We start from the raw sequence: 23,121 nt of genomic DNA, 5'->3' as shown, positions 1-23,121 counted from the left end.
ACAAAATTATAGTCGAATGAATTTTACATGCAAAGACAACCCACTTTAGTATGCAAAACACCATAATCACTTGTCAATACTTGTTAGTCGCTTAATGTAGTTTTTCAATGAGATTTTATCGATCTTTCTCCCATTATAGACCAAATTGTTATATTTCTTGGTGAAGTTCTTTGAGGTAAACAGTGTTTTATGTATAATATTTTAAATTTGATTTTTCTCTTGACTTACAGCTTGCACTGTAGTCAACATTAACAATACTGCAATCACGTAATAAGGCACACGAATAATGATTATGATTCTATTACGTGTAATTAATTTTAACATGATTCAAATAAACGTCATTGTATGAGGTGTGGCTATTAAATAACGAGACTATTGCTATAAAACATTTTATTTTAAATTTATACATATTTAGTTATTGCCACCTTCAATATACACCCCTCCCCTATCCCTACAACGCTCCATGCGAATTTACCATTGTTCCGAAACAGTGCTGGAAGTATTTTCCTGTGAGCTCCTGCATGACGCGTACCGCTTTTTCTTTCACACAGCTTCAAAGGACTGAAATCGTGTTCCTTTTAATGCAGATTGTGACTTTGGGGAACAGATAAAAGTCACATGGGGCCAGGTCAGGCGAATAAGGCGGATGGCCTAGAACTGGGATGTTGTACTTGGCTATAGGAAACGTCTTGACAGACAATACAGTGTGAGCCGGCGCGTTGTCTTGATGGAGAACCCCGTGACTTGTTCTTCGACAAATCGGGTCGTTTTTTCCTTACTCTTTCACGGAGTTGAGCAAGCACCTCACCGGTAGTAATGTTGATTAATTATAATCGATATTTTCATCCGTTTTGGACGAGGAAGGGCAACCCGGGCGCTCTTCATCTCCGACGTCTTCTCGATTCATCTTGGAAACGCTTGAACCACTCAAAAACTTGCGCACGTGATACAACATTCATCGCCATAAACTTCTTTTAATAAAAGATAAGTTTCAGTAGCAGTTTTACCAAGTTTCATGTGAAATTTCACGACAATTCGTTACTCTACTACGTTGTGTAGTATCATGTTTTCGGCAAAACGAAACTAACATCTCTTACACAAACACGTCAGGTTCCGGTCAGACAGATTTCTCTACAAACACGTAAGACGCTGCAATCGACAGGGAAGGCTTTATGCTGCACAGCTGTCGGTCGTTAGGATTTTGGTGCATGCATAGTTCTTCTGTAGCAGCAACAGTCTCGTTATTTAATAGCCACACCTCGTATTGTGCTTCGATGGGATTTCTGTCTTGCGAACCCGGATTTATTTTTAAGAATTTGTTCAGAGACAAAATTTGTAGTAAATAATGCTTCATTAAAACTCGATATTTGAATGGGAATGGGAACTTTTAAGAATATCAGTTACAGCAAGTCTCGCTAGATTTTTCTTTTCATTTCTAAAAGATAAGCGTCAAGTACACATGCAAAGTGCAAGGTGCACCATTTCCTGATTCATCAACTCCATCTGGGGGAGGATGCTGGTTTTTACATTAGAACTAGCGAGCCACTTTGCTGACCAGTTCGAAACTTTTCCATTCCAGGTCAGTACCCTTCCCATTAAAAGGAAGTGCCTCGTTAGTTCATTAGCATCTAAATTAACTCTTGATTTCCATAGCGGCCAGTTATCTCATAAAAGGTGTAGTCTATTTTCAGCCAACCATAAATTTGTAAATGTGGAATAGTTACCGCCATGATGTGGGGGGGGGGGCTTATACAAAGTGTTGATAAGTGTAATTACTCTTTTAGAATCAGATTGTGTCTAGAAAAAAAGACATTTGCTCGAAGTTCTACCTTGGAAATTAGCAATTACGGTACGTGTTGTTGATTATATCAAGCATTTGTGTACGCAATAGATCTTTCACTCTCAGTAAGTAGCTTCTAATTGAGACAACATTAATGTGGACTCTCTCTGACATCATCCAATGCCATATTTATGGCTTTTAAGCTTCTCAGATCATAATTTTTTAGTAATACCAATTTATTAAGACAAATAATAATAATGTTAAAGTTTTATTCCTAATTTAACTTGACTAACCTTTCTGTGCGTAGTAAAATCTCATCTTCTTCTAAAGATAATCTTTTAACAGAATTAACTAGTTCTTATTTTTTTGAAATTGAAGTCGCTTTAACATCAGAGCTTATTGGCGCTGGGAGCTGTTTTCAGTGCCCTATTGGCGTTCGGACAGTGTCCTCTCGTTACTGACAACTCTCAATTAATTTTTTTCTTTTTAATCTCAATTTCATTTAATCATTTAAAACTGTCCCAAATTGTTTTGTAAAAGCCCTAATTAAAAGTTTCCAATTTTTTAAATTAATATAGTAGTTTATTGAGACCTGTAAAGCTAATATGTATTGTGGTACTGGGTTCGATTCCCGGTGCTAGGCCTTGGATTTTATTTAATGGTTAATAAAAGAAATTTATAGTAATGTATGCTTGCTAGTCGCCTCCGTCCACGACACCTAATTGGTAGTTGAACGTTAAGCCCCGCCTGAAAAAAATAGGCGATTACTTTACTTTACTTTAGTAGTTTATTTTGAAGATAAATGATACAGCAAACTTAAAAGCGCTGCATTATTTTCTAAAATATAATGCACAGGTGGTATATGTCTAGTTATCAGCTTAGTTCTAATGACCTAGTATACGGTTTAGGTAATAAATGGTGAAACCCTAAAGTAAACTAACAAGGCCACCTCTATCAGTAAAGCTACCTGTTATGTTGGGGTAGCCCAACATTATTCTAATTACCACAGCATTACCCTGCAAAATATATACACTAACATATCACTTATCTGCTGACAGATGATATACAGTTTATAATGGGCTATTTATCTCAGTCATTGTTTTCATAGTAACTGTTCTTATAACGTACTTCATATTTCCTCTTATCCCTCCGTGAATCATATGTTTATTTACTTCCTAGGTGTAAAGAACAGTTTTCTAAATTGGATTTTTGAAAGGACTGTGTAACCAGAATGTCTCGAAAACGAAAAGTCACAGTTACCACAAACTAGGTATCTCCCTTATCTTGGTATAACCTTAATAATTTGGATCTATCTATTCGTCGATATATTTGAACTCAGTGATTTTTTTGCTTTCCTGAAACTGTATATTCCAAATAATAAAACCTTTTTTGAGATGTTATTCGATATCGATAATAAATAAACAATAAATAACTAGCTTTATCTTGGAAGTTATCAATCACGGGTAGCCCACTGGTCGAACCTGTATTGTACATCCTGTTTGTCCACCCACGCGCTGGCATAAATGCTACATGTACACGTGTTTGATTGATTTCAGTTTCGGTTTGACCTACTCTTTATCGCTGGCAACTTTAATTGATTTATTTGAATTTCAGATGTATGTATATGTATTGTGATAGATAAATTCTGTAATCTCTCAAATTTTATCTTTAAAAAAAATGGAATAAAAAATAAAAATAAAATAGACAGTGTCAATCTACCGCCATGATGGGGCTAGACAAAGTTTTGATAAGTGTAATAATTTTTCTTTAAAATCAGATTGCGTCTAGAAGAAAATACTTTTGCTCGAAGTTCTACCTTGGAAATGTGCAATTATGGTACGTGTTGTAGATTATACCAAGCATTTGTGAACGCAATACTGTAGCTCTTTCTCTCTCAGAAAGTAGCTTCTTGAACAAATCTTAGTAGCCAGCATAATGGGTCTGTGGTGACATCAACGAAGTATTAATGAGATATTAGGTACTAGCTGATTTGTGTACCTTTAAGCGTTTAATCAACCCTTTATACCTAACTATTTAAACTATAAGTTTCTGTTAAATATATTAGCTACAGGGTCCTCTAAGCTTTAATTGTTCTTTTGACCCCTAACAATGTGGAGGCCTAATTACATTGGGGATAAAGAGTTCCACAATTGCTGGAAGGGATAAAATTGTCTTTATCTGTTCTGGTGTCTGGCTGGTTTCCCTGATCGTAAACCTATTTTTCATGCCTTAGGTGAAAATGGATGATCAAAACGGATAATTCCGTTTCCGGAAATGCTTGTATTTCCGGTGTAAAACTCAAAATTTGAAACGCTCACAATGTTCCCACTTACTTCCGTGAGAAGTTTTGGATGTAAACTGATCGTTACCACCGCTCGTTGCAAGATATTTGATTAATACGTCTTCTGCCCTTCTCTTTAATCACAATAAAATATTATTAAGGTCTAATAAAAGAACCTAAAGACAAGTAGAATGGTGACAGCAAGAAGACTGCTCCTAATTATTATTAGTCAAGTAATTTCCAATCCGGAGACAAAATTAATGAATCATCCAATCTGTTATAGTGAAGGAGGACGACTCTTTGATCCGCTAGTTTCACAAAGGATGTAATAAAAGAAAATCCATTGAAAAACTGGAGTAAATGTTTTCCTTAATGAATTCTAATCTAAGAATCGTCTCTTTCTCTCTCTCTCTGTCTTCCACTGCCTTCATAATTATTCTTTATTAATTTATTTTTCTTTAATTAAAAGTAACTATATTTTTAACTCTTTCTCTCCCTCGTTCTTTATAGGTAGTTATCTGTACTTTTTTTTTAAGGAAGGAGATGGCCTAGAATTACATCTTAATTAAATTGTTTCACGATTAATATTGCTGGCATTTAATTTAGATAAAATTGAAGTTACATTGCATCTGTTATTCTAGGATTACTTGTGCATGAATTCAGCATAAAATCATTAGTTTTCAGCATAATTTAAAATAAATAAATAAATTGGCAGACGTTTGTAACAAACGTTTGTCTTTAGTTTCTGTAACTCAACCAACCCGCATAGCCACGCCCTGAAGAGGACAATATATTTGTCGAAACGTTGGCAAAGAGACGAGTTGTTTTATTTGACCGATTCCTCGCAAATCTTCCATCCTAAGTTTAACAATTTGCGGTCACGAAAACTATATATTCATGTTTGTAACATCCTTTTACCGTCATTAAAACCTCAAAAACTATAATATTACCGGCATATTTATTAATTTATGGAGAAATTACTGACATATTTCTGAACTGCTCTACCTTTGTCACACTGAGAAAAACCTTCTTATGTTTCTAAGCGTGGCAAAAGAGATACGTAAGCCTAAATTTACGGTTTTCTTTTTTGAGGTCCCCAACATATACAGGGTGACCCAGTAAGTAATGTCCACAGGCCTACTGTGTGTAGTACATCTAAAGTGGACTTCAAAGACGTATTGGCCAACTTCATATTTTCCATTGTTCTTTAGTGACGTCACTTTAATTTTTTTTTTTCTAAAATCATTACTTTTTTGCAATAAAAATGTTATTACTCAAAAAGTTTTAGTCCGAATTCGATTCTGATGACACGGTTTGAAAGATAGATAAATATATCTAATATAAATCTGATATCTAAAAATTGATACCAATTTGAAGTTATTTTCTAAACAGCCTCAATCTTCCTCCGAATAAAAGTGATCGAAATTTTTAAGAAAACTCATTAGGCCCTTATGTGATCATTATCAGACCTAGGTGCTGGCCACTTTTTATAAAAGTTTCCTTGTCTAATGGGGCTTTCAAAAGGTATATCATTTTCCAGGATTCCTTTTATCTTCATACAATAAATTACGTTTGTTTGCAAGAAATCGTGTTCACGAGCACTCAATAGTGTTAGTTTATCAAGTGGTTTAATTCATTGAAAACTCTTTTAGATGGACCAGTAGTCAATTTTTAAAGTAGATTGTCTTAAGAATATTCACTCAAGAACAGTTGAAAATATGAAGTTGGCCAATACGTCATTGAACTTCACTTTAGGTGTACTACACACAGTAGGCCTATTATGGACATTACTTACTGGTTCACCCTGTATATTTGAAAATCGGACCGCTTTGTCAGTCTGACCGTTTGTGCCCGCCTTGTACCTTGTATTATATCTATATTTCGTACACGAGTCTTCTCCATACTAACAAAAGCCTAACAAGAAAAAGTATCCATTATTTTCTACTAATTCGGTTACTAAATGTTAGAAGATAGTAAAGGTCTAAAGACAAATGCAATCAAGTATTAATATACTTGAATAAAAAAAGAAAAACTCAATTTGAAAAGAGCTTTTAAGATATAACATAACCATCTACGTATTTATCTGTTAGCTCATACTGGCTGGCCAGTATAATGAAACTGCTGTTATAATCATTGACCTCAGTTAACTGTCAGTCCTTGTATTTATACTGATACGCGTTTTTTTTTTTAAATCACCTTAATATTATTTATTTTATTTAAGAAAATCAATACACCGGAAGTGCAATTTTAAAGAAAGGCTTTTCCTGTAATTTACTATGAATTTGCCAAACGGATTCATTTGAAGCTGATCTAATGACGAACTTAAGCTTGAATGTCAGTTTGGCCTGTAATTTTTTCTCAATTAATAGTTTGGTTCAGAGGGAATGTGTCGCATTCTATCTATATTATTATTAATTTGATCTCTTTTTTGAGCAATTCTAAGTTACAATAACATTCAGTTATATTCGTAAATTATGGTAAGAAAAAGTCATGTGAGTGTTCATACGAGATTCTTTTCATGAGAAAGTAAAATGAAACTGTCGAATATTGGCGAAAACTATTCGAAAACAATCTTAAATTAATAAAAACTTACTTGAAAATTGTGAATGATTTTTTTTTTTTCGAATAATTTATTAGCAATCTTTCTCAATATCTACGTAAATTTAATATTATTTCTAAAATAACCAAAAAAAGTTAGTAAAGTTTAAGAAAATAATAAGATTTAGAAAAATAAGAGAAAGGTATTGAAGCACCATTGTTAATACTGCCCAGATCCAGCCATGACTTGTTTTCATTGGACGGGGCGTGACTACACTAGAGGTGGGCAGGGCCCGCCCACAGTCTGCATCCATACTACGCTGTGATTGGCCACTACTTTATACGCAATTAAATCAATGAAATAATTAATTTAAAAATTTTTTGTCGACATTTCTCCCATAGGTATTTGATAAACTTTCCAAAAAAGCAAGAAAAAAAAAATCCCGTTAAAAATACGATAAAAAATATTTCTTTTGGAATAATACTTCATATTTTACACAATTATCGTTAACATAAACAAAAAAGCTGAGAATTTGCATTGTTTTATCATGAAATAGATCAAAGAGAAATGGGCTAGTTAGCCGCCATTAAATAGGCTGCAAGCTTACTTTATACTCCATCCGGTGGAGAACTCTAGCGGCAATTTTTGTAAACATAAATGCAGTTTGTACATTCAAATTTAACCATGTAGGTATTTCTCAAGACTTATATAGTACCACCTTACACTCACATTTAACCAAGTAGGTAACTCTCAAGACTTATATAGGACTACCTTATACTCACATTTAACCAAGTAGGTAACTCTCAAGACTTATTTAGGATTACCCTATACTCACATTTAACCAAGTAGGTAACTGTCAAGACTTATTTAGGACCACCTTACACTCACATTTAACCAAGTAGGTAAATCTCAAGACTTATGTAAGACCACCTTAAACTCAAATTTAGCCATGTTGGTAACTCTCAAGACTTATATAGTACCACCTTACACTCACATTTAACCAAGTAGGTAACTCTCAAGACTTATATAGTACCACCTTAAACTCAAATTTAGCCATGTTGGTAACTCTCAAGACTTATATAGTACCACCTTACACTCACATTTAACCAAGTAGGTAACTCTCAAGACTTATATAGTACCACCTTAAACTCAAATTTAGCCATGTTGGTAACTCTCAAGACTTATATAGTACCACCTTACACTCACATTTAACCAAGTAGGTAACTCTCAAGACTTATAAAGTACCACCTTAAACTCAAATTTAGCCATGTTGGTAACTCTCAAGACTTATATAGTACCACCTTATACTCAAATTTAACCATGTTGACGACTCACTAATCTTATGTACGACTATTTTATACTCACATTTAACCATGTTGACGACTCACTAGACTTATAAAGTACTATGTTACACTCTTATTTAACCATGTTGACGACTCACTTGACTTATGCAGGTCCACCTTACAGTCATATTGGTTTATTGCATTACAAGTAACCTACTTATATAAAATTTTTATTTTTTGTCAATTCATCTTCTACACATTTCCATGTTTGTGAAGTAATTAATTTGAGCTGCTTTTTTACCACCTTTGCTATTCCAAGCTGGAGGAATAGGAACCTCATTTTGTAGGACGTTCTAGGACTAGACAGATCCTATGTAAGGAGGCTACATTGCTCAGTTAATTTGTATTTACATTACAGTAAATCTCATTTTATGTTGCATTGAACAAACATTGGATTTTCTTGCCACTTATATTTTATATTTTGAACATTTAAACATACTCCAAATTTGTCATATAAACCATTACAGAAAATCCAAGATCTAGGCCGAGATTTTCAACTTCGTAAAGTCTTTTCCGAGTCCAACACTTTAAAATTACATTTTCTATGCATAACTTGCCTAAGCATTTATTTGGATAATTAGTTTAGGGGAGTTTATAGAGAAAAACTGAATCAGTAAAAAAGCAACTTCCGGTGGGCGGATTTTTAACCGGAAACTTGATACCAGTATCAAAACGTAATGCCATGTTTGAGCCCTCTTATTTTTTTCGAGCTGTTATCTTAACCAAAATCAATAATTCAATTCAACAAATGGTATTGGAATATTATTAATATGTAATGAGTGAATGTAACGCTGGTACGTACATCTTGTATGTATGGGGTATATTAATATGAGGACAAAAAATATTGGCACCCAGCCAGGCCCTGTATGGGGGGATCTGTGAGAAGCATTAGTCGCCTCTCTTTCTCTCCTCAGCATCTCTCTTTGTGAGTGAGAGTGAGAGTGAGAGAGATGTCTGCAGTAAACAAGTAGTGTGTTTGTATTTCAGTATCAGTGATCTCCTCTTTTGTGTTCAGTTCATCTCGCGTATTATCTATTGAATGTGATCCACAGAGTATGTATGGATGGACACTTTAGATTGGTGGGTCTGCGTTTCACATTGTTAGCGATGTAATTGTTTATTTCCGGTATTCGAAAATTGTAGCCCTATCCTCACAATTTTTTAACACATGCACAGAATGTTTTCCTCACAATATGTGTGCTTTACCAGTGTATGCTTCAATGGGAATTTCATAGCTTCATCCTTCAGTTGATCACCATATATCATCATGTCTTTACAGGTAATATCATTTATAGAAAATATTTCGCTGCTGAAGTCATTGGCGCTGACAAATTTATGATTGTTCAAGAGTTGTTGGGAGGGACCCTTCCAAATGAGCTTAGAAACAGAAAAAATGAAAATGCCAAGGATTTTCTGTAAAACTATTGTTTCATAAAACCTAGATCTGAATCATTTCACTTGAACTATCGAAAAGGAAAAGCGGGTAGTTCAAAGCAAGTAGCTTTCCGTAATCTTCTTTCTATTCTCGGCGCACCAAACTCTACATTTTATTTTTGCATAAAAGTAAAGTAATCGCCTATTTTTTCAGGCGGGGCTTAACGTCCAACTACCAATTAGGTGTCGTGGACGGAGGCGACTAGCAAACATACTTCACTGTAAATTTCTTTTATTAACCATTAAATAAAATCATAGGCCTAGACCTGGAATCGAACCCACTAAACCAACAATACATATTAGCTTTGCAGATCTCGCCTCTAACCGCTCGGCTACCGTGGCGCCTTTATTTTTGTCTATCACACCACAATTTGAAGGTTATGTTTACGTAAATATTAAGGGAACAGCTGACTGGCAGGATCTTCACAAGATTGCCAACTAATTCTTAGTTTCAATACCCTCCAGTTCCAAGTTTTTATTTATTCTTTCTCAAGACAGTTCTCACTGGCTACATATTCACAACATTATATATATGCTTTATTTGATGTCTGCTCGATTCTAGGCTCAGTGCCCGGTGAATTGGAAAAGTGTTGCTTATATTGAGAGAACACTGTACGGAGGCGGGCAGTGCTTTAGAGTGGGCTCCAAGTCAGACAGTTGGTTTGGATATATTTGGCGGTAAAAATCGGGTCGAAAGTTTCTGCGAGATGTACAGATGAATCTAGAAACTCAATTATTTGAGTACTTATTTGTTAGTAGCACTGCTTCTAAACCGGCTGTAGAATCAGCCCCACGTTTCCGTTTAGAAGAACATCGTTCAGTGGTATTATTAACAAAGTTTGTTAAATTATAATTAATGTGTAAAATCGTTTAAGTGATTACACCAGTATATATTCTACACGGATTACACAAGTTGGAACTTGAAAACTCATTATCGGGAATTCGATAACCATCATCACCAATCATCTACCTCATCATCAATTTAATCACCATCATCTTCACTTGAAAATAGTAGCATAAAATATCAAAAGAAATCGTCAAACTTTAGCAATTGTTGCCAAATTGTTGCCCTAATAGAAAAAAAACTTTATATTTAGACGTGAGCTAAAAAATGCCAAGGTTAAAAACCACTGTTTAGTCTAGGCGGGAGAGGCTTAATATTTTTCTATTTTTCGCCATTGAATCATCGAAGGGTGGACCGGAATTTGCTAAAAAAGAGGAAAATTCTAAATTCTTGAAATACTAGCGCACTAACAAAGCATTATAGTTACAATATTTCACTTCATTTACTAAATTAACATCATCGTTGGGCTATGAAAGGGGAACATTGACCAATTTATAGCGATATATACAAAGGGCACTTTGCCCAGTTCTGTTAGTTTAAATGTACATATGTATGTATATAAACTGGTATGCTATATTATTTTATCACCTTTATATTATGAATTACCACACTTCATTTAACGTTCCAGCTCATAAAGAACACAATTTGAGCTTAATTCATTAAATTTGAATGAATGGGATTGAGCGAATAAGGTAATAAATGTTTTTTTTAAAAAATACAGTTTTATGTAATTTATACAAACAAAATAAGCAGTAAATTCTTCATTTCGGAGATTTAGCAGTATTCTGCTCGAGGTCCCAGCTCTTAGACTCGAACCTATTGGATACTGATCAAATAATGTTCTTTGCGGTCTGTAGCCATCCTCTGGAGCTCTCGTTAAATGTACTAGAATGTTGAGCAGATGTTCCGCTTTGTCAAGAATTCCTCAATAGCTTAGGGACCAAAAAAGATGGCATTTTTTTTTAAATTTTTCAAGTTGGAAGTTATGGGATAATTTGGTAAGCAGTTCATGTACGAGGTCTGGGCTATTAAATAAGGAGACTGCTTATGAAAAAGAGTTTTATTTTAAAACTTATTCGAGCAATCGAATGCTCCCCTTCAATGTAATCCCCCACCCCTCGCAACACACCGTTCCATTCGTTTTTTCCCCATTGGTCAAAGCAATACTGGAATGTCTTCTTTTGTAAGAGCATTTAGGAGCTCCGCCGATTTTCGCTTCACCTCTTCTTCCATCAACTGGAACCGGGTTCCTTTTAAGGGCAGACTTGATCTTCGGAAACAGGAAAAAGACACATGGTGCTAAATCAGGCGAGTACGGCGCGTGTTCGAGCACTGTATGTACATATGAAGTTTGTAAAATAAATTATGGGAATATTTATACATTACTTTTATTTATCACTAAATAACAAATAGTTTACTGGGAAGTCACATGTTGTCTAAAGAGTCTCACTTGTCGTTATATGTTAGCGCTAGTTTTTATTCTTTAGAATCTCCTAAAGTAGTTAGTTAGTTGGCCACAGCTTATTTCAAATTGTTGGATTTTGATGTACGAGGTCTGTAAATTAAGTAATGAGACTGATTTTTTTAAATTTTTTTATTCAAAAAGAATTATAATTCTATATTGTCACCTTCAAAATAACTTCCTTCTGAAGCCACACAGCGCTGGAGACGTTTCTTCCATTCCTCATAGCAGTGCTCGAATTTCGATACTAGAATAGCCTTCAGCTGGTCGGTTACAGCCGTATAAATGTTTTCGACTGTCCCAAACAAGAACAAGTGGCTGTTGCGTCACGATAATGCTCCTTGTCACACAGCAATTTCAATAAACTGAGTTTTTGGCCAGTAAAAACATTCCTGTGGCTCCTCAGTCCCCTTATTCGCCTGACTTGAGTCCTTGTGACTTTTTTCTCTTCCCGAAGTTGAAAAATTACCTCAAGGGAACTCATTTTGGGAACTGTCGAAAACATTCAAACGGCTGTAACCGACCAGCTAAAGGCTATTCCAGTATCGGAGTTCGAGCACTGCTATGAGGAGTGGAAGAAACGTCTCCAGCGCTGTGTGGCTTCAGAAGGAAGTTATTTTGAAGGTGACAATATAGAATTGTAATTCTTTTTGAATAAAAAAATTAAAAAACGTCAGTCTCATTACTTAATTTACAGACCTCGCATCATTCTAATCTTGATGGGAACCAGATGAACTTTTTTTTAAAATTTTATTTCTATTTTTTCTTTTGTTCATAGTTCAATAACTAACAGTAACTGAGTTTTTGGACGAGAAGTTTTGTGTTGCGATATACAGTATCGCAACGACGGTTTTTTTACCACAAAAATGGATGCACTTTTGCTGTTTCATAGCCACATTATTCTGATCTTATCGCTGTGACTATTCATTTTCCCGTAATTGAATAACTAATTCACAAGTCGCTTTTCTGAAACTACAGAATATATAGAATCTGTAACTGATCATCTAAAGGAAATTATAAATCTCCAGCATTGTTATCAAAGAGAGGTAACGAAGTCATAGTCTCTGTTTGGCTTCCATAGAGCACTATTTTGGAAAAGAGGATATTGTGTAGATGTAATAACATTAAACTGAAAAAGATAATCTTACAGAAATAGGTATCATAATTTTATTGTAGTCTTCGTATAATAGTTCCATTAAAACATCTCCCCCTATCGCAACTGTATAAGCCTCTATTATTGCAGTAAGGCTTCCACAATCTAATACATACAATGGGGCTTACCACACAATACGAAATATTTAAAATCGGTTGTAATTATAATATCAATAGACTAGGTATTGAACATATGGTGTTTCTAACATTTGTTGGGGGCCCTATATTACATACAACTAGCACTTAAAAGGGGTATAATGAAGGAGGTAGTTATTTCAAATGAAACTTATAGATCTAACTAACATGTGCAATGATTATAACAGGTCTAGAGATCGTTGGAGCCGTGTTTTATCATTTAACTGGCATTTCCAAATTGACTAGTTTGTCCAAAAGCTCTCTAGTCCGGGTGTTCCTTCCTGTAGCCTAATATCAAAATATCAATATAGTACTTACGGACAAGATTAGCTGTGCTTCCCCTCTCTTGTGCAATATGAGAAAATAAAATCTAATATATTCCAGATGGCCGTCTGTAAATTTTTTACAAAACTTAATAAAAAAAAAATGTATATATACAGGGTGTCCCAAGCTATATGGATAACGACTTTTTCTCGGAAACTAAGATAGCTAGAAAAAAACTAAGAAATACGTGTTCCCTTAGTTTTTTGTTAGGAATCCAAATTTAATTTGTAAATTTTTTTCGGTGCTTCCAGAAGCGAGATACAGGCACCAACTTCATTTTTTCAAATGGGAAGGTGGGGTTTTTATTTCAGAAATAGATTCCTCTATTTTTTTAAAGAAAAATTTACATGAACGATTTTTTTCTGTGAGCGATATTTTAGAAGTTATGAATGAAAACATGATTCTTATAATAAACGTCAAAATGATAATATTTTACGGTTTTTTGATTAAATAAGAAGAAAAGTACTATTTTATTATAAATTTTACTCCTCATTAATATTACAGATCATGCTCGAACTGGCCTCCACCATTAGAGATGCATAGACATGCTCTTTCCTGCCAAAGAAATAGATTCGAATTTAACCGAGTTACTGGCATCTATTATACTCTGCTTTAGTTCATCTACAGATGCCATCCCGACTTGATTCTGATACACCTAGATTTAGAAATGCTTTTAGATAAGCAGAAATAAGGAAAGAAAGAAAAAAGTTATGAATAATCACCTTGTTTTTCAGGTATCCCCAAAGGAAATAGTCCATAGGTGTCAAGCCCGGTAAGAGAGGTGGCTACTGAATCGCCATATAACACGCCCATCAAATTGCCTATCGAGATATCTCTTTACATGCCTGATGGTGTTATATCGTCACGGGGGGCGATTCAGTGGCCACCTCTCTCATCGGATTTGACTCCTATGGACTATTTCCTTTGGGGATATCTGAAAAACAAGGTGATTATTCATAACTTTTTTCTTTCTTTCCTTATTTCTGCTTACCTAAAAGCATTTCTAAATCTAGGTGTATCAGAATCAAGCCGGGATGGCATCTGTAGATGAACTAAAGCAGAGAATAATAGATGCCAGTAACTCGGTTAAATTCGAATCTATTTCATTGGCAGGAAAGAGCATGTCTATGCATCTCTAATGGTGGAGACCATTTCGAGCATGATCTGTAATATTAATGAGTAGTAAAATTTATAATAAAATAGTACTTTTCTTCTTATTCCATCAAAAAACCGTTATAATATTATCATTTTGACATTTCTTATAAGAATCATGTTTTCATTCATAACTTCTAAAATATCGCTCACAGAAAAAAACAGTTCAAGTAAATTTGTCTTTAAAAAAATAGAGGAATCTATTTCTGAAATAAAAACCGCACCCTTCCCATTTGAAAAAATGAAGTTGGTGCCTATATCTCGCTTTTGGAAGCACCGAAAAAAAAATACCAAGTAAATTTGGATTCCTAACAAAAAACTAAGGGAACACGTATTTTATAGTTTTTTTCTAGCTATCTTAGTTTCCGAGAAAAAGTCGTTATCCATATAGCTTGGGACACCCTGTATATTTCGATTGAAAAATGGAAAAAAATAAAAGCGGAAATACGAGAGATTTGGTATTCATTAATCGGCTTTGAAGATAAAGCTTAACCGCTGGGATTTCCTCTCTCTCTGTTGTTTATTTTAATTTTGGTTTTTAAAAATAATCCTTATCATGACTGGCACTTCCTCCTTGGTCCACCCAGCATCAACATTTTTTTTATTTTTTACCGAACTTTCCAACAGAATTTTTTAGATTAAATCCTTAACATATATGTCTGATTTGCATTCTTCATGTTGATGCCCGATTTTGACTGAATAAAAAATTATTAATGGTCATTTTTTTTATTAAATACTAAGGCGTCTTATAAAGCGTTATTATTAATCTGTGTTAGTCTCAGCTTAAAAGCTTTCAAATATATTGAATACTTTTTCAGAGAATAATTAATTATTGAATGCGTTTGGAGAAAATTAAAAAAAAAATGGCTGACTTTTTTTTAATAAGTCAGTTCTTTTCTGGAGGTGTTCATTCACTCTTACAAGTACTAAAAGGTAGAAATGATCATTTTTCGAAACCCAGTTAGTTGGGTCCTGGCCTCCTCGATCTTACTCCGCCAGTCGTCCCCTCTCTCTTGCAGCCGCCATCCAGTTTCTAGTTTGCAATAACTTCCTGGTATCCTGCGCGTCACACTGTCGAACCATCTTAGCTTTGGTCTCCCCAACTCTCCTTTTTACAGACAGGGACTTCCTGTAGAAGTACTTGTACAGGATCTCTTCGTGGGCCATTCTTGCAACATCTCCAGCCCTAATCTAAGCCTGATTAACTTAATTAACGCTATAATTTTAGGATTTAAGATTGGCGAGGGAATCGGTCAAATAAAAAACAAACTAGTCTTCTTGCCAACGTTTCGACAAATATATTGTCCTCTTCAGGGCGTGGCTATGCGGGTTGGTTGAGTTTCAGAAACTGAGTTACTGAAACAGTTTCTGAAACTCAACCAATCCGCATAGCCACGCCCTGAAGAGGACAATATATTTGTCGAAACGTTGGCAAGAAGGCGAGTTTGTTTTTTATTTGACCGATTCCCTCGCCAATCTTAAATCCTAAGTTTAACAATTTAAGGTCACGAAACCTATATAGTCATAACGCTATAATATTCGTGGCTCTTTTATCAGAGCATACAGAGCTCTCTGTTTGTTCTGCAACGCCAAGTTGTGTTCACACGTATTGTGGGCGGAAGATCTTTCGCAGTATTTTTCCTTTCGAATTCTATAAGGCGGTTGTTCATCTGCTTTCGTGATTGTCCTAGGTTTCGGAGGCATACACCCAGGACAGGGCGAATAAGAGTTTTATAAATTCTTAGCTGGTTACCCTGCCCCACAACTTACTTCTCATGTGCCTATTTGTTTCCATTCAGAAAGGAGTAAATTTGTATCTGAAATTCCCATTTTGAAAAAAATTTCCGCAACCAGAATAGCTTCATTTTTTTGAAAAAGGCTGCTACGATATAAATTAAATTTCGAAAATTTATCACAAACATAGATCTTCAAGAGATAGAGGCATAGATACCGTATAGATACGTAGATGTTTATATGCATTTTATAGCGGAATTCATTTTATGCCTGTGCGGCGGAACAGAGAGAATAGGTTTCAATGCAATTTTCAACTAATTAACCCCCCCCCCCACACACACACCTATCTTCCACAGCCACCTAGAGAACTGGTCATCTCTTCTTGATTACGTGTTCAATTTGAGTTTTATACCTTCGGGAGAAAGAGAGAGATCCCATGTGTTGTGAGAATATCAGAAATAAATAAAGGGTACGTTCATTATCTTAAACCGGAAATAATTATTGTAGGTGTGGAGGCGTTAGATAAGCTGACTTCATTGTAGCGTGAACGGGGAATGAAGGTGTTGAGCGCTTCAGGCGATTTGTTTATTAGTCTGTCAGGCGTGAAGATCACGGCTTTACGAGTGGTTTCGAAAGGAGGCGGCCCGCTGACGGCTTCATTAATTGTTCTTTGGTTATGTTTGCTACAAACTATAAATATAGAAATTCGAAGGTAGGGCTATTATCGACTGTGTGGTAACGAGAGAACATTACCCGAAGGCTATCAGTGCCCTTGAAAGCCTTTTTCTCTTTTACTGTAGGCCATAAAGCAATACTAGTCTGGAAGTTTGCCGAAATGAATGGAGGGTAGAACCATGCTCCTTTGGCTCGCAGGTGTGCCTGATAGATTTATTTAAGGGCCATATGGACCTCTAAGAGTGTAGGATGCGGAGCGTAGATCCGAGAGCACTTAGAAAACTTACGGGGGTCTATGTCGGCAACCACCTGTTATGTCCAAAAAATAAATGACCAGCGCAATAAATTTCAACCGCCCTCCTTTTAAAGAGTTTATCTTCTACGTAAAAGTGATAAAGAAATAAAATCTCCTTCTAAAATACTTCAGCAACCGCATATTTGGGGTTATATTACTTTAAATTATGGCATAATGGTTGGAAAAAATAAAATAATGGATTAGCTTTTATTACTTTTTTTAATAATTTTCTGTAATAAATCAGTTTATAGGCTATTAAATCAGATTTATTAATGTGGAAGGTAGGTGCAGTTTGTTGTTACGGGTCGCTGTAGATAAATCTCAAGATAGACTTATTGCTCTCTGTAGAAGAGCTAGAAACATCCCTTTTTTTTGGCTATCAGGTAACATGTTGCATTATCATCATGGTGTTTTGTGTTTAGAGATTTTTAATCGCTAACATTTCTGAAGTAAAAGTAGTAGGTGGTAGATTAGTTCAGTGGTTAGAGAATACTGGACTCCAACGTGGAAATCGCGGGTTCGAATCCAGCTGCCAGCCCTTAGATCTTTTTCTCTCCCTAGGAGTTTCAAACACATCCGATAATAGACAGTTTAGTCTGTAATTGATGTAAAATGTGGTTCGATATATATTTTAGTTCGGTTGTTATGAAAATAGTTTTAGCTTAAAACATCTTATAAGACGTCTTGACAGACAGATAGACAATTCTAAAATAAACCTGACTCCAACGTAGTTAGATGCCTAACGTTTGAAAATAAATAAAACCATCAAGTGGCAGCCATTTCTGTTTTATCCTACCAAATGCTAATTAAATAATTTACTTAAAATTCGGATTTTAAATTTTTAAGGCTAATTTATACTACGACCAAACTTATCTGTCTATTTTGCCCCCACTATCACTAGCCTGACGTCCATATTAATAAAACAATTCCCCCCCCCCATGTTGCGTGGGGAATGGTTCTAGTGGGAACAGGAAATAACTAAGCTGCGGTGTCATCTCTTTCCGCCCCTCCAAATACACTCCCTAGATCTATTTCTAAAAGAAGACACCCCCAAGAGAATTCTATGTGGGATATTTTCTCCATCAACACATAGTAGTAACTCAGGTCTTTCCCATGGAAGCCCTTAAGTATAGCAGGAAGAAGTTGGCAGTACTGGAGAATCACTCCTGCCTAGCTGCACCTAAATTTGTTTTAAACAAAAGATGTAGATCTAATTGAGTTTCGAGGAGTATCCAAGTGGACGATGGTCAAAATTGCCCTACAGAACTCTAACGATTACTATACGTACTATACTCAAATATCCATGTGGGCTTACGGACTACAGCTGTGGAATGTAGTCAAACCTACAAACTAACGGACAGTACAGGACATTCCAATCAAAACTACTCCGACAGATAGTTGAATAACCTTACTCCTTCATATCGACCTCAACATCCCATTCCTGCAACAGCCAAGACAAAATATCCCAAGTTCCATACAGCTCTCTCCAGTTTCTCTAATCCATACAGTACAGTCTCTCTCTCCTTTCCTGTTCTTTCCTAACAATCCATCACGCCGACTGAATCGCTTCCTTGAGGTCTGAAGATCATCGTCATCATCGATTTCCTATAGAGAGTGCTACCTCTCTTTACTTCTCTTTACTCCTTGTCTTCACGCACCACTTACATTTTCAACACTCATTTTTACTCATTATATTTTAAATTATTTCTATTAGGGTAACCAAAAGAAATATAAAGTTAGCTCAACACACTTTTTCCCTGAATCTATATATCTTAAAACGAAAATTGAAGTGCTAACATGACATTGAAAATTTCATTTTCTGAAATTACATTTCACATTATTCAAACCATTATCAAATTATGGAGGAGTTATTGTCAGTTAGTCTTATTAAATATTATAATAACCGTAATTAAGTCATTATATTAACAAATTTACCTACTTAGCAACACATTAATTTGCAGATAGATGTATACTAACAGTGTGGGGTTTATATTAAATTGAACATTCCTTTATTACCGTGTGGCTAACCACTTTTCAGCGAGACAATCATGTTATTGCACTTATGCATTATTTATTCCTATATAATATTTCAGTAATTACTTTAATATTGCTCATCTATTAATATGATTAAAACGAAAAATTCGAACGACAGTTTCAATAAATTTTACAGTTTACAGTTTAATACAAGCGAACAGACAAACCAAAAATGAAATCATTCTCAAAGAGGTGTGTAACTTAAGATGATAAATGTGCGAGACCACCCACAACGCGTATATTCTAACTTCCGTGCATATATATATAGTGCCTTAATGATATATTTATACATATGTAAGTACGAACCCCACATCGTCTTTCAAGGTAGCAAAAAATGTAAGATAATGGATGATATTTGACTGAGTAACGTAGTCTTAACGTTGACGGTTATTTAATTAAGTGCTGCGTTTCACTGAATTCCGTCGCAAGCGTGCTCTGTTCCACATCAGCTGCTCAGCATTTGTCTTCTTCAATAACAAATCTCTTTCTTGAGACCATGATGCTGGTGGCTACCTTGAGCTTATCGCAGATAAAGTACACTCGTAGAAGACATAAAGGAGAAGCTGTAACTAAACTGATTCAACTTCTATGGGAACGTTCTAAAGTACCAAAGAGACTTAAAAGACCCATATCTATAAGTTCGAACTTAGAACATTGGGGGCTTATCCGTACATCCTCAGACGGGCAATACATTCTCATCTTAGGATTATGACGTCAAAAATCTAAGGCGATGCCGCGTTCTACATCAAAAACCACATACTCTATACCAATCTCATCATTTCCCCCATTCTAATTCTTCCTTACAGTCTCTCTTCTTTTACTACCAGGGTCCTGACAATCCTCTACCAGAGACCCTGAGATTTCCTCCGGGACTGACAAGTAGTCAAGAGTGCCTCCAGAGAGTAGTTTCTATCTTCCCCTTTTTTGCTTTTATCTTGTTTATTTCTATGGTTACGAATGCAAACTGTTATCTTCTAAAGGAAACAAAAAAATAGGGCGTGACTTCTTTTGTTTCGAAGTTAATTATGTGTCTGATAAGGGTACTATTTAACCAAATTTGGAAGTTTAGCCCTAATCTGCTTTTATTCTCTTATAGCTTCAACCATCTGGTAATCGACAACAACTTCTTTTAAAGAGCTGAACTAATTTTTCCAATCTTTTCAATATTATAGTGTTCATACGCTCATGATATTTCGTGGAAAAACATGATATTGAAAAATTATTGCGATGGCAGTACTTTCTCTACCTTGGGCTCTACATAGACAAACGACTCACGTGGAACCCACACACGTAGACTTAAAAGACAAGCAATGACGAAACGTGCGAAAATGCTTTACAGACTTCTTGGTCGACTCTCCAAATTACCCATTGAACTCAAACGCTTAATATACAGTACTATCCTCAAACCTATGTGGACTTACAGGACTAGAGCTGTGGAGTTCAGCCAAACCTACAAACATACGGACAGTACAGGACATTTCAGTCAAAATTCCTCCCGACAGATAGCTGACGCTCCTTTCTACGTGACTAACCGACCTCAACATTCCCTTCATAGACCAACTCGACAAGACTAAATACCAAAAATTCCATACTACTCTCTCGACTAGCTCTAATCCTCTTGTACTGTCTCTCAGTTCTTCTGACATCCCTAATACTCCTCGCCGACTGAATCGCCAATGGCCCCGCGACTTTCTTGTAGGCTGAAGACCTAAATTATTACTCTCCTCTCTCCTCCTCACACTCTCCTCCCCACATTCTCCTCTCTCCTATAGAGAGTGCTACCGCTGGGTAGTTTCTCTCCTCCTGCTCTCCTCCCGCCCCAGTTCATCACTCTCTCCATATTTACTTATTGTATACAATGTATACAGATTGTAAATTAATAAATAAATTAAAAAAAGAAAAAGTACTTTCTCTAATTAAGTCGAAGAAAAATAAATTAATAACAATAATAAAGTAATATTTCAGTTACATTAGTCTGAAAATGGGCTGTTGGCTTGTGTTACAGAAAAACGGAAATTTATGATCAGAATTACCAACAAATTAATATCAAAATTAATTGTATATTCATTAAAAAAAGTCGCCACATCATTAAACGATAAACATTAAATTTAAATTTCTGATATGAATGTGAAATACAATGTTTCATCAACAATAATTTGATGATGTGTGTGTTGTATGGTTGGTTAGAGGAAGGATGAAACGAGTGGCTGGCTGATAATCATGCAGCTTTACACAACATCCTGGGAAAATATCAGAACCAATGATTTTCCACTGGTAACCAATTAATTCCACCGAATTTCCCTGCATCAGATATTAGTATCGATTTCCATAATATAAATCTCATTTGAATCCTTTTATTTTTCAATTGCAATTTTATTCTCAAAAATACATGGAATGGAATTAGAGGAATATACCAGATCTTTCAAATTAAATGGTGCCGTGGTTTTAATTGTAATTAGAGTCAATAGTAAAGGAGCCTCTCAGAGTGTAAAAGAGGAGTTGTTAAGATTAAGTAAAATTCAAAGTAAAACTTTCAAGTTACAAATAAGTTTAAGGAAAAAGTTATTTGTAGAAAAAAAAAGTGTTAACTGCAGAGCTTCTAGTGGTACTGCCTTGCTCATCATTAAGAGAGTCTAGCAACGACAGTCGCTGAACGCAGCGTTTTCACTCCAACTCTCTAAACACGTTGTCGTTTATCGCTAGCAGCTCGCTAGCATTATATGAAAGCTTCACTAGCCAAAATCAATTAACTCCACTTTCTGAATTTTATCACGTTTAATGTCGATTCCTAACTGTGTAATAATCAAAACTAAATTTCGCTGATAATAAGTATTAACTCTGCTAAATGACCAAAAATTTTTAGCCATTGAATAATGAAACATTTATTTCAGAAGCCAATGTCTCCATACTCAAATGTAAATTGTGATAAAAATTTAGTTAAATCACTTTATACAACGCAATTGAAGACTTCTTATTTATTTAGAATTTGCTCTTTAAGTAAAAGTAAAGTAATCGCCTATTTTTTCAGGCGGGGCTTAACGTCCAACTACCATTTACTAAGTGTCGTGGACGGAGGCGACTAGCAAACGTACTTTACTATTTCTCATTTAACCATTAAATAAAATCCAAGGCCAAGACCGGGAATCGAACCCAGTACCACAATGTATATTAGTTTTGCAGGTCTCGTGCTCTTTAATGTAACGACGTAATACGAGACAATAACAGTAAATTGGTTATTGTCGTTGTCCCATCACGAATAAAGAGATTTATCAGTTGCATTCTAATTTCCACAGAAGCATATCAATATATTCCATCTTATACTTTTAGTCTGTGTTAGATAAAAGATACATCTGCAGCAATACAGTCTACATCGTGTATTTGAATCTATTGTTTAACAGGAATTTTTCAAAAAACAATATTATACTAGTTTCTCATTTTTCTCAACTTTTTGTTTTATAGAGTTAATCGATTTGGTAAATGAAATATTCATTTCTAAGTCATACTCGGATAGTATTTGTAAATTTGTAAAAACATATAGTGAGGGCACATCTTATTAGCAATGTGTACAACTATTTACCCAGAGCTTTGGGTAGAAAGAATATAGTATCAGCGAAAACTCGGAGAAAGCCTTGACGAGGAAGTCAAGTTCGTTATTTTCTTTTACTTTTAGTAATCGCCAATTCTGCAGTTTTTCAGTTTAAAGTATTTGCAGCAAAATCCTGCGCTCCATCGTTATACCTTATTTCAGCAATCAGACTATTCTCGCTAACCTAAAAGATCTTTTTTGTTCTTGATCTAGCCAAATCCGGTTATAACCAAATTTCATTCCCATTATCAGCTCCCTCGCCAAATCTCTCGTAAGTTCCTTGTCCAGTCTGCCTGTTCTGAATACAATTTCTAACCGTGAGGTGTTCCCCTTAAATAAAACTGGCTAATG

General features: G+C 35.2%; 1 protein-coding gene across 13 annotated transcripts in view; it reads left to right on the top strand.

Annotated features, from left to right (window-relative positions):
• The window catches only part of Tpst (tyrosylprotein sulfotransferase), a 332,855-nt gene that overhangs the window by 221,721 nt on the left and 88,013 nt on the right, over positions 1 to 23,121 (top strand). The window contains exon 1 of one of the 13 annotated variants that reach the window (XM_074128985.1): positions 8,958 to 9,222. The exons of the other annotated variants lie outside the window; for them this stretch is intronic. Coding sequence (XP_073985086.1) covers positions 9,211 to 9,222 — 12 coding nt within the window. The 5' untranslated portion in view covers positions 8,958 to 9,210. Of the gene's footprint in view, positions 1 to 8,957; positions 9,223 to 23,121 lie in introns of those variants that run through there. 13 annotated transcript variants of the gene reach the window in all.

This window comes from Rhodnius prolixus, unplaced genomic scaffold (genome assembly GCF_049639745.1).
Source record: "Rhodnius prolixus isolate KJV_2025 unplaced genomic scaffold, Rpr scaffold_9, whole genome shotgun sequence".
NCBI classification, from domain to species: Eukaryota; Metazoa; Arthropoda; class Insecta; order Hemiptera; family Reduviidae; genus Rhodnius; species Rhodnius prolixus.
The sequence above is the reverse complement of the archived record's forward strand: the minus strand, read 5'-3'. Positions and strand labels throughout refer to the sequence as shown.